This window comes from Petaurus breviceps, unplaced genomic scaffold, assembly GCF_028583685.1.
Source record: "Petaurus breviceps papuanus isolate PSGF00001 unplaced genomic scaffold, PetGlider_PUasm1.0 229, whole genome shotgun sequence".
Taxonomy (NCBI): domain Eukaryota; kingdom Metazoa; phylum Chordata; class Mammalia; order Diprotodontia; family Petauridae; genus Petaurus; species Petaurus breviceps.
This window is the reverse complement of record NW_027185903.1, coordinates 19,022,919-19,035,792: the sequence shown is the minus strand read 5'-3', so window position 1 is coordinate 19,035,792 and position 12,874 is coordinate 19,022,919. Positions and strand designations below refer to the sequence as shown.

At 39.6% G+C, this 12,874-nt stretch overlaps 1 protein-coding gene across 2 annotated transcripts in view; it reads left to right on the top strand.

Moving 5' to 3' along the window:
* DMGDH (dimethylglycine dehydrogenase) overlaps positions 1-12,874 on the top strand; it is a 101,403-nt gene that overhangs the window by 40,794 nt on the left and 47,735 nt on the right. For both annotated transcript variants that reach the window (XM_069096307.1, XM_069096306.1), the window contains 6 exons: positions 358-527; positions 1,076-1,229; positions 4,008-4,173; positions 5,180-5,310; positions 7,384-7,601; positions 11,059-11,216. In XM_069096307.1, coding sequence (XP_068952408.1) covers positions 358-527; positions 1,076-1,229; positions 4,008-4,173; positions 5,180-5,310; positions 7,384-7,601; positions 11,059-11,216 — 997 coding nt within the window. The remainder of the gene's footprint in view (positions 1-357; positions 528-1,075; positions 1,230-4,007; positions 4,174-5,179; positions 5,311-7,383; positions 7,602-11,058; positions 11,217-12,874) is intronic.

Sequence of the window (12,874 nt, the reverse complement as noted above, 5' to 3'; positions counted from 1 at the left end):
CACAGTTATTGAGGGCTTGCTTCCTTTTCATTGTTTTCTGCCTCTCCCTTGGATCTTCATTCTTTTCCCCTCTAAAAGCAGTATCCAGATCAGTCAGCTGTCTCTTGACAATGGAGAGGCAGACTAGGGTTTTCTCAGACAGGTAGTTGAATCTGGAACCTTTAAAAAAAAATTAGAGGAAAAGATTTATGACAATATGAAGATTTTTTTAATGCTGTGTTCTAACAACCCCTTTACATACCGATGCCAGACAAAATATTGGCAAATATATTAAATGTCTTTTATCACTTCTGACTTTATTGGAAAAAACTGTAACAGATGTTTTAGTATCAGGATGTTTATCTCTCTCTTTTTAAGATATGGCATCATCCATGCTGGTGGTGTAGGGAAATATCTTAGTGATTGGATCCTTGGTGGAGAACCTCCTTTTGACCTGATTGAACTGGATCCCAATCGTTATGGAAAATGGACGACAACTCAGTATACAGAGGCCAAAGCAAGAGAGTCTTATGGATTCAACAATATTGGTAAAGGGCTAATTTGTCATTACATTGGGTCCTATAAGAGGGTTTGTAGCAGCCACCCTTTGGTTGACTTTTATAGATCTCCAGAAAGCACATCTTTTCAAAAATATAACATGGATATTTTGGATACTGTTTTGTTTGAACACTTGATAAAACCAAATTAAAATTGAGTTTATTTAAAATCCTAAGTGGATTCATGGTTTTGTGCCGGGATGATGCAAAGTAGGGATTTCAGCATTTCTTCATTTAACCCTACAATGCATAGTGATTGCTTCTGGATTTTAAAAAATAAGAAATGGGGGCGGCTAGGTAGCACAGTGAATAGAGCACCGGCCCTGGAGTCAGGAGGACCTGAGTTCAAATGTGAGCTCAAAAGCTTGACACACTAGTCATGTGACCTTTTGTAAGTCACTTAACCCCAATTGCCCTCTAAAAAGCAAAAATAAAATAAAAATAAGAAATGTATTTGGGGAACCTTATAAATATATTTTACTTTCCCTTTTAGATGATATTTAGCATGTGTTCACATTTTTTTCCTCTCACCTTTCCAGTGATTTACCCTAAAGAAGAAAGGTTTGCTGGAAGACCTACTAAAAGAATCAGCGGGCTTTACAATATCCTTAATTCTAAATGCTCCATGGGTTTCCATGCAGGATGGGAGCAGCCACATTGGTTTTACAAGCCTGGACATGAGCCTGGATATAAGTATGATTCAAATCATGGTGTTGTTACTATAGTACAAATTATCTGCTTTGAAATGGAAAGAAATCAGCATTGAACTAGGCCAACCTTTGTCCCTTCTCCTCCCCTCCACTGGGTCACTTAGAGCAAATGTATTTTGTTTTGGGGGCATTGATCAGCTCTACCATTTGCTATGTGAACCCCTGGGGGATTGAGGGTGATTTAGAACCTTAGCTATGGTCTGGCCCTGGGGACCCTTTGGGCTTTCCCAGGCATTCTCACACCTCAGTGGCATTAGACAGTATCCCAAAGACCTGAGAAATCCCTAATCCACAGTAGGGCTGCTTCTCCAGGGTCACTCTGGTTCCAATGCAAAATCCCAAAGAGGCACTGAGGACTGCCCAAAGACTACTTTTAGAGCAGACTAAAGCACCATACTGAAAGCACCCATGATATGTAGTGATATGCCCCTGGGGACTCATAAACATTATGGAGACCTCCCATTTTGGGTTCCCCATGGGAAAGCAGAAGGCAAATCTTTTCCAGCATGAGAGGAGAGATAATTTACCAAGCTCTCTCTGTTAAGATAAAGTGTTTCTCTCTCTTTTTTTTTCCTTTTTGGAGGGGGGAGGGCAGGATAATTGGGGTTAAGTGACTTGCTCAATGTCACACAGCTAGTAAGTGTTAAGTGTCTGATACTGGATTTGAACTCAGGTCCTCCTGACTCCAGGGCCAGTGATCTATTTACTGTGCCACCTAGCCACCCCTAAAGTATATCTTTCAAACAATTATTTTATTCTTCTAAAATATTATAAAACATAGTTGTCACACTTTGTAATAATCCCAATTAATCTTATCAATGAAAGGCAGTGAGGCCCAATGGACAGAGGGCTTGCCTAAGAGTAAGAAAGACCTGTTCAAGGTCTGCCTACTAGGACACAGACTAACTTTGTGATGCTGGGCAAGTCACATATCCTCTCAATTGTTGTTCAGTCGTGTCTGACCCTTCATGACCCCATTTGGGGTTTTGTTGACAAAGATACTAGAGTGGCTTGCTATTTCTCCTTCAGCTCGTTTTACAGATGAGGAAACTGAGGCAAACAGGGTTAAGTGACTTGCCCAGAGTCACATAGCTAGGAAGTGTCTGACCAGATTTGAACTCAGGTCTTTCCAACTTCAGACCTGTCATCTCTGTGCTCCAGGCAAAATCCCAAGAGAGTTAACCATCTGTATGATGGAGGTGTTTCCACATGGCAAGAACTTTACAACTGGGGAGGAGGAGGAGTTGGTCAGATTTGCATATTTTTTCTGAGTTTGTAATCCGAAAGAAAATAGCAAATAAAGTAGTTCATTAGCCTTTGCTCCAACCTCTTTGGTTGTTTTATGAAGTTTCCATGTCTACACGCTGCAAAACTCTACTCACCACAAAGTAAAGTGGGCCATTATTGACTGAATTTAGCCTGTGTAGACTGCCAGCATGGCTCATCCTGAGGGTAAAACAGTTTCATTTTGTTTTATTGGTTTCTGAGTGATCTAGGTAAATGCCAGCCACACTCCACTCTCACATTTTAGTCCTCAAACTAGGTTTTGTTTCCCAGCTGCAGCACTTTGCTAGGAAACTAAACCCCACCCTCCCTCCATTTGGAGGCAGTTCAAGTGCACAGCATAAGGAAGAGAACACCAGCTTGGGAGTTAGGCCACTGACCAACCAGGTGACCTTCATCACTTTGGACCCCAGCTGTCTCATCTCTAAAACAAGGGCTAGGGGTGGCCAGGTGGCACAGTGAATAGAGTACTGGCTCTGGAGTCAGGAGGACCTGAGTTCAAATCTGGACTCAGACACTTGACACACTAGGTGTGTGACCTTGGGCAAGTCGCTTAATCTCAATTGCCCTGCCCTCTCCCCTCCAAAAAAAAACAAAACAACAACAACAACAACAAAAAATACCCAAGGGCTAGATGACCTCTGAGTTAGCTCCCAGCTCAGGGAGTCCTTATGTTCTATCTCTTTTTCTGGTCAAATGAATTAATATTTTACCCATTCACTGACATGTGGATAACAGTAACACATGCGTAACTACAAAGAGGATAGAGTCCATCTCACATGAATGATTTGCAAGCTACAATTTGATGATGCAGCAGTGTGCAATGGAAAAAAAAGTCCTTTGGCCCTGGGAGTCAGAGAACTTTGGTTCAAATACCACCTCTGATGATTCCTACATGTAGGGCAAGTCATTGTGTCTCAGTTTCATTTTTTTCTGTTTTTGAAGGCAGTAGAGGTTAAGTGACTTGCCTAGGGTCAGACAGCTAGTAAGTGTCTGAGGCTAGATTTGAACTCAGGTCTCCCTGCCTACCCACCTGGTGCTCTATCCACTGTACCACCTAGCTGCCTCTCTTAGTTTTCTTATCTGTAAAATGAGTCAGACTATATCATCTCTGTGTTCCATTCTAGATGTATGATCCCAGAGAATGTCTCTGTTTTGGTTTTTCCTGAATAGAACTTAAGCAACATAGAAAAAAAGGAGGCTTTTGGGGCCGCTAGGTGGCGCAGTGAATAGAGCACCGGCCCTGGAGTCAGGAGGACCTGAGTTCAAACCTCAGACACTTAACACACACACAAAATAAACTGGCTGCGTGATCTTGAGCAAGTCAACCCCAATTGCCCTACCTTTTCCCTCCAAAAAGCAAAAAAAAAAAAATCTTCAATTAAAAAAAAGCAGGCTTTAGTAAAAAATTCTTTGGTTTTGTGATTCTATAAAATGGAGTGGTAGCTGTCTTATGATACTCAAAATTGTGTTTCAGGCCAAGCTTCCGACGTACAAACTGGTTCCAGCCGGTAGGCTTAGAGTATCAACAAGTTATGCAAAAAGTGGGGGTGATTGACCTGTCACCATTTGGCAAGTTTAAGATCAGAGGCAAAGATTCCCTTAAACTGTTGGATCACCTCTTTGCAAATGTCATTCCAAAGGTAAATATGAATACGAGGACACAAGGTTCTGGGATAGTGAGTGGCCTATTGAATCCTTAACCTCACTCTTTTCTGAAAGGACAAATTTTTGTTATTGTTGAGTTGTTTCAATTGGGTCTGACTCTTTGTGACCCCTTTTTTTGGGGGGATTTTCTTAGCAAAGATGCTGGAGTGGTTTGCCATTTCCTTCTCCAGCTCATTTTACAGATGAGGAAACTGAGGCAAAGGGGTTAAGTGATTTGCCCAGGAGCATACAGAGAGTAAGTATCTGAGGCCACATTTGAACTCAGGCCTTCCTGACCCCAGGCCCAGTGCTCTATACACTCTGCCACCTAACTGCCTCCAAAGAAAAATTACAACAAAAATAAATTATTTTAGTACGTATAATGATCTTGAGAAGGAAAATAGATAGCAATTCCCTTTAGCTTATACCATAAGTTTTGTCTTTTTTATATATTCAAACTTTTAACCAGTGAGTTAACTTAAAGGAAGAGTATACTTCTGACATCATCAAGGATCTTAATCAAAGGACCTACTCTTCATAATTAATTTACTCATTCAATCAACAAACACCTGCCATATACAATATGCCATTCTAGGCCACATGTACTCTATGGAATATACTAGACCTTGGGAGGGTGCAAAAATAAATGCTATTTGGTCCCTGCCCTCAAGAAGCTTGCAATATATTAGAGGGAAAATTATGTCAAGAACTTGAAAACGGTATTGATTTCTAATAATCTGGATGTTTAAAACTGCAGACTAACTGGAAAAAGTGAACTATTTAAAAACAATCACCTAAGAGGACAATTTTGAAATTAATCTTTTCCTAGTCAGGTTTAACACATAAAAATCATGATCCAAAGTCGTATGACCTAACATAAGTGAGAAAATTAAAGGCCTTTTAATTAGTAATTAAACATTTTGCTTATATTTTGTACCAGGAAAAAACAGAAGACTTTTTCCCCTTTTTACCTAGAGATAATTATATATTCCTTTGTTGTAGGTGGGTTTTACAAATATAAGTCACATGTTGACACCAAAAGGCAGAGTTTATGCTGAGTTGACTGTCTGTCAACAATCTCCAGGGGAGTTCTTACTGATAACTGGTTCTGGATCAGAGCTTCACGACCTGAGGCAAGTGTAATTTTCATAAGATAACTATGGATTCAATAGGAGCGGCCAGGTGGTGCAGTGGATAGAGGGCTAGGCCTAGAATCAGGAAGATTGATCTTCCTGAGTTCAAATCTGGCCTCAGACACTTACTAGCTATGTGAGACCCTGGGCAAGTCACTTAACTGTTTGCCTCAGTTTCCTCCTCTGTAAAATGAGTTGGAGAAGGAAAGGGCAAACCACTCCAGTATCTTTGCCAAGAAAACCCCTATTTGGGTCATGAAGAATCAGACACAACTGAAAAACAACTGAACAAAAACAAAATGAGGGTTATAATAGCACCTTTCTCATAGAATTTGTTGTGAGGCTCAAACAAGATAACATATGCAAACCACTATGTGAAGTTTAAAGCACTACATAAATATGAAATATTGTTGTTATTATTATTATTCTAAACTACTGTGTTCCTTTATATGCCACTTTCTCTTTGGTCCAGTGCTCAATTTAAATTGTTGGCCTTTTAGTATAAAGGCCAGACCTTTATTCTATCTGATAACTGAACTCTATTGTCCTGTAAGAAGTGTCTGTTTTTCATAACATAGCCTTGCCCTTACCCAGCATGCTTTGCAGTTGTAAAAAAATGATGTAAGATCACATGCTTTGATGAGATGTATCTAAGACCAGGTGGATGGTCACAGGTTAGTTCTTTGTAAAGAAGAGGGACACCTCGGGATAGAAAATTCAAAAGCCCCACAGAATACACAATAGCTATAAATTAGTCCCTACAGAGATATTCAACAAACCCTGGAAGTTTCTGGAAATGAGAAGTCTCTGAAGTTTTCATAGCCCTGTTACCAGGGCCAGAATAATATACATTTGATTCCAAGAAGCATCAATGACTTGAAATAGTGGCCAGAACCTCACCTTGTAGAAGAGAGACCTTCCTGGAAATTTGGGCTTAAAATGAATTTAAAAAAAAGTTTAAGAAATCACTGTTTGAAGTGATTCATTCTCATTTTTTTGGCAGAATAATTAATAATGTAAATAATTATCATGTACTCTATTTGTCTTGTAAGCATGAGTTTTTGTATATTGTTGTTCTCACTCTTTGTGACCCTATTTAGGGTCTTCTTGGCAAAAATACTGGAGGCTAAATTTGAACTCAGGTCCTCCTGACTTCAGAGCCAGTGTTACCTAGCTGCCCCCATTATCTCTCTCTTTCACCAGCCTCCTCCCTGCCTTACCTCCCCACCCAAGGGGTGGGGGATGGGGGGAAACAAATCAGAAAAACAAAATTCTTCTAAGAAATATGCATAGTCAACCAAAACAAATTCTCTCATTTGCTGTGTCTGAAAATATGTCTTTTTTAACTTATTTTTTTGTTATTTTTTTTAGTTTACAACATTTCCACAAGATTTTGAGTTACAAATTTTCTCCCTGTCTTTCTCTTACCCACCACCCCGAAACAGAGATCCCACTGAATACCCCCTCCCCCAATCTGCTCTCTCCTATATCCTCCCCTATGCCCCCTCCAACTTTCCAATAGGGCAAGATGGATCTCCATACCCCAGTGCCTGTATATCTTATTTCCAAGTTGCATGTAATATAATAATAATAATAATAGAAAATATACGTCTTACTCTGCATCTTGAGTCTATTATCTCTCTGTCAGGAAATGTTCATTGTTGTTTGTTCAGCAATTTCAATCATGTCTGACTCTTTGTGACCATTTTTAGGGTTTTCTTGGCAAAAATACTGGAGGGGTTTGCCATTTCCTTCTCCAGCTCATTTTACAGATGAGAAAACTGAGGCAAACAGGGTTAAATGACTTGCCCAGGGTCACACAGCTAGTAAGTATCTGAGGTCATATTCGAACTCAGGAACATGAGTCTTCCTGATTTCAGGCCAGGCATTCTATCCACGGCAGCCCCTAAATGTCCATTAGCCCTCTGGAATTGTGATTGGTCATTGCATTAATCAGAGTTCTTACTGTCTTTAATATCTTTAGTCTCTAAATAAAGTCTTAAGAAAATAATATTGTGAAATCTTTTGCCCTGGAAAGATTTTTTAACAAAATATCTATTCTTCAAAATACAGATGGATTGAAGAAGAAATTGTGAAAGGTGGATATAATGTCAAGATTAAAAATGTTACAGATGATTTTGGAGTCCTTGGAGTAGCAGGGCCATCAGCAAGAAGGGTCCTTCAGAAACTGACCTCTGCTGATCTTAGTAATGATGCATTCAAATTCCTCCAGTGTAAGCCTTTGACAATTTCTGACATTCCTGTGACTGCTATTAGGATATCCTACACAGGTGAGAGTTTGAGACCAATCTAGTCATATTAATTAAAATCTTATGGAATCTGATGGGATGATAATATCTGTCATTTTTTAGGCAGACATATATAAAGCTCTCTTGGAGGGGTATCCAAAGCAAATTTCCTGGGTCAACTTCCTGCTATATAGCCAGCATCTATTTCCCAATCCACCCAAATTTCATTATAATTCTAGATGCTAACATTTTGTCTGCCATAAGCATCCTGTTGATGCCCCAGGTCAATATCTCATCATCAGTTCAAAAGAAGAATGAGAGAGGGAGCTGGCTATCGGACTGTGGTTACATAGGGGAGGGATGGTGTGCTCCACATGCGAAGGTGCCCCTTCATCTCGGACACTAGAGATGATTTCCAGTGCCTTCTCCTGTGCTCTGGAATTATTCTCTGGAGTTCTTAAACTAGGGTCCATGGACATTTCAGGGGGTTCATGAATGAGAGAAAATGACATCTTTACTTCAATATAATTGGTTTTCTTTGTAATCCTATTTAAAAGTATTTTGAGAAGTTCATAGTCTCCACCAGGAAGGTGATCCATGTCAAAGGGATTCATGATGCAAAAAGGGTTAAGAACCTCTTGTTCTAAACTTTTCAAATTTTTCCTAGAAGCAATGTTGTATAATGGAAAGAAAAATGTATTTGGAGTCACAGAGCCTAGACCTGAGCCCTAGGTCAGCTATGTAGTAGCTGTAGCACTTCATGCAAATTCCTTAGTGTTTCTAAAAAGCCTCAGTTACCTCATCTGCAAAATGGGGATAATAATACTTGCACTATACAATTTATAGATCAGTTGTGAGGATCATATGAGGCAATGCATGTGAAAAAAATCTGTATGAGTGTGTATACGGTGTTATCCACATGGACAAATTTCTTGGATCCTCTGCTGTGACTGTGTCATTAAAAGCTACAATATGACCGATTCCTAATGATTCAGGGTGGTAAGAAACAAAGAAAACATGGATAATTTAAATGCACAGCTAGTCACCAAACCTGATTTTAGCCATAAGAGGGACATCCCCATGCACATGGGGCATATGCTTTATATTGCCTCCAAAGGGCTAAAGCAAGAATGTAACTGATAACTACTCAGTGTGGTTTCTGTCCAAAACACCAGGAGGGTCTCAGAACTGGAGCTCCTCTAGCTCATTTCTACTGTGCAAGGGCTAGCAAAACCTAGAATGCAGGTCATATCTGAGTGGGCCATTCCAAACCTTGAGCTATCAGCTGAAGTGATTTTGTGTGCATGCAAGAGGGTTTGCCTTGGTCCATAATTTTTTTCTCTTCTCGGTGCCAACCTAGAGTTCCTTTATAGTAGAGAAGTTACAAGTTTGAAACTTTATTGGAGCTATAGTATATCCTAATAAGATCTGAATGTTCAACCCCTCCATCCCCACCCCACACTTTTATCTATACATTCTCTGCAGGGTCATCCAAAACCTTTTTTTTTTTTTTTTGGTAAGCACACTTTCCCTACTTATCTCCCTACTTACCACCAGCACAACTGAAGTCACAGGAAAAGGATAAAATGTAAACTTCTTGAGGGCAGGGACTACTTTGCATTTATTTTTGTATCTCCAGAACCTTCCATGTAATGGTGGGCCCTTAAAATTGCTTGTCAATTGATTGATAGAAAGAGAAACCATCTCACTACCTATTTCTAGTAGTTCCTTTTCTCAATTCCTAAACTCTTAACTAGGTGAGACCATTATCCAAGACATCAGCCAGCTGTCCTAGGGAATGTAGCCTGCATCTTCCTTTGAAGGCATGCAAAACTTGATGCCTTCTTGTCTCACTGGCTTTTAGGATCTCTGTCAGCCAGACCACCAGGCCCTGCTAGCTCTGAACTCTGAATTCCCTGAGTCAGGGGGTCCCTTTAGATAGAAAGAAGTGTGTTGTATTGTGCCTTTTAAAAGTCTCTTCATCACATGTCGTCTTATAAAACTACTGTCACAGAGATGGTCACACAGCTAGTTTTTGTGTTAAGTGTCTAAGGCCAGATTTGAACTCAGGTCCTCCTGACTCCAGGGCTGGTGCTCTATTCACTGCACCACCTAGCTTCCCCAGGATTCCCATTTCTTTGGTTCCTTCAAGATGTGGATGATTTAGGGGAAATAGATGCTGGCTATATAGCAGGAGGTTGACCCAGGAAATATTAAGTAGATACATCATTTCACTCTCCTTGGTGGTCCTTACCTCTGCCCACCCACCCACAAAGGATCAGAATGACCATCAAGCAGGAAAATGTATTGCTCTGCTCATTTCCCTTTGTTGCAGTGGAGAAATGAAAACGAGGCATCCAGATGATCTACACCTCTGATAGAGGATGAATTTAAAGAAGGACCTGAATGATAATATTTGACATTTATAGCATACGTTATCTCAGTTTAGCTTCCACAATCATAAAAAGGAAGTCATTTTAAGTATTACTAATCCCAGTTTACTGGTCAGGAAACTGAGGCTCAGAGAGACAGTGTCAGGGTCAATATTTAAACCTGGATCTTCCTGACTCCAAATTCAGTACTCTTTCTATTACACCAGTCATTCAGGGAGAACTAAAATTTGAAAATAATTAAATTATCTTCAACAACTCTGTTATTAAGTATTCATTTGACAACTGTGTTAGAAAGATTGTTATGATGCAGAAAGCAGTTAAGAATCACTATAAATTAGTTTCAAGGGATTAGAATCACACCTATATCTGCATTATAGTTAGAGAAGGGCATCACCGTATTTGTTGTTGCTGTCATTCAGTCATTTTTTCATTCATGGCTATCTCTTCTTGGCCCCATTTGGGGTTTTCTTGGCAAAGATACTGGAGTGGTTTGCCATTTCCTTCTCCAGCTCATTTTACATATGAGGAAACTGAGGCAAACATCATTGAGTGACTTATATAGCTAGTATAGCTAGTAGGTGCCTGAGGCTAGATTTGAACTCAGGAAGATGAGTCTTCCCAACTCCAGGCCCAGCACTCTGCTGTGACATCTCCAGTTTTCCTGATCTATATCTGGCCATTGGATCCAGATGGCTCTGGAGGAGAAAGTGAGGCTGGTGACTTTGCACAGCCCTCCCTCACTTAAATACAATTCACTTGTAAGTCATGGCATCACCTTCTTGATGTCAGGTCCTCTTGAAGAATGAAGGACAAGTCACACACCCAACACTCTATCCACTACTCCACCTAGCTGCCCTTACCATATTTATGTATATATGTGTATATGAATCAGCATCTGGTCTAAGTGAATCAGTGTGTCTAGGGATGCTTTGGAATCAGGTTTTGTTCTCATTCATCCAAAACGTGCTTTTTAGAAAGTCAACAGCATATGTTTATTGCACAAGTAGACTCTCTCCCCTTGTTTTATGGATTTCTAGCTAATGTATGTTAGAATCTGACCTTTGCTGTCCCATGAGGATCGCATGATAATGGTGGGTTTATTTCAGGTGAACTGGGCTGGGAGCTCTACCACAGACAAGAAGACTCCCCCGCACTCTATGGGGCCATCATGGAAGCAGGCCAGGAGGAAGGAATTGACAATTTCGGGACTTATGCCATGAATGCCTTAAGAATGGAAAAAGCTTTCAGGGCCTGGGGGTCAGAGGTCTGAAATTCTAATAACCTTACATAAATATATAGCTATTAAATATTCATTTTTGTTGTTTTATTTATGTTCTCACTAGGGCTAGCTTTACCTGATATTAAAGTTAGTTCTAGTTTTAACAGTAATTACATAATATGATTTAATTATTTTAGGAATTTAGTAATTAGGAAAATAATTCTTTTCTTCTAAAGGCAAGTAGAATTTTCTACTAAAGTTTCACTTTAATACTTCATTAGACTATGGTGATGGCCCTAGATTCTCAAAGGTTAAGTTAATGGAGCTCTGGTAGGCCCTACCAAGTCAGGAAAGGTTCAAAGATAGGTCTGATTATGGACAGCATGTCTTTTGTTCAAGGACCCACTGAATTAAGCCAAAGAAACTCTTTATTTGTTGGCTGTAGGATGTTAATTTTCAACCATAATTCTCCAACATTAATTACTAAGTCATGGGGAGTTTGGGTTCTGTATCAGTACCCAAAATAAAGGAAATTTCTGGTCTTTGGAGTTATGAAGTAAGTTAAAGTATAATGGAGCACTGATAAAGAGTTGAGTATGATTTTGAATGGTTTAAGCAATACCCCCTGGAGACTGAATATTAATAGATAACAGATAGAAGACAGAACCCAACTCATGTTGATTCTGATTCAGAGAAGGTCTTCACCCTGGAAAACATAAAATAACAATGGCAAACATAAAACAACAAAGTCCATGCTAGGTAAAAGAATAGTGAAAGCTGCTTCAAATGACTCCAAGTCTCTAGGATTTGATGAATGACACTGTAGATTTCTGAAAGAACTTTAGGTTGGGATTGTATTCTTTAAAAAATCATGTAAAGATGGAGAAGTTCCAGAAGAAATTTTAAAAAAAAATTGAACCAGTGATTTCATTGGTACAAAGAACTCCCAATATAGTATTGACATTCCCTACATGGATATTGATTGGCATCTATAGCTTATAGTCATAAAGAGTTGCCTGGAACACTGAAAAGATAAGTAGGTGTCCATGCGTACACAGCCAGTATTTGTCAGAAGCAAGACTATGAACCAAGGTCTTCCAGATTCCAAGGTCCATTATGCCGTAATACCTCTTACTGGAGGGATGGAAGTGAGCAAATGTAATCTGAGTTTTCCAACAGCCTGATAAGCTTTTACATTGACTCCTAGCAAAATTCTAGAGTAGAGAATATTAAGCATCTCAGAACATTTAGCTAAGGAAATACTGATCACAGCAAGGCAGCACTGGTTCACTAAGAATAAGTCATGCCTAACTGACCTCATGTTTAAGGGAAATGCTTTGTAAAATCTAAGTCTTTATTACTGTTTCGTAAGGCTATTTTAATGGTAGATCAGGGAATACCACAGACAATAGCACATCTTGATTTCAACAAGAGATCTAACAAAGTCTCTCATTATATCCTTGGAGAGAAGTTGGTGGAATGTGGGATGGGTGTTAGGTGAGTTTGAACTGGTCGAATAACCAGGAGTGAAAAATGTTGAGTAATTGAATGATGACACCCTGGTGAAGGCTTTCCCACAGTGGGCTGCAGGGCTTTGTTCTTGGCCCCATCCAGTCTGACAACTTTATGAATGTGTTAAATGAAGACATGCTTATTAAATCTGCAAATGACAAAAAGTTAAGTAGGATATTTAATATGTTGCA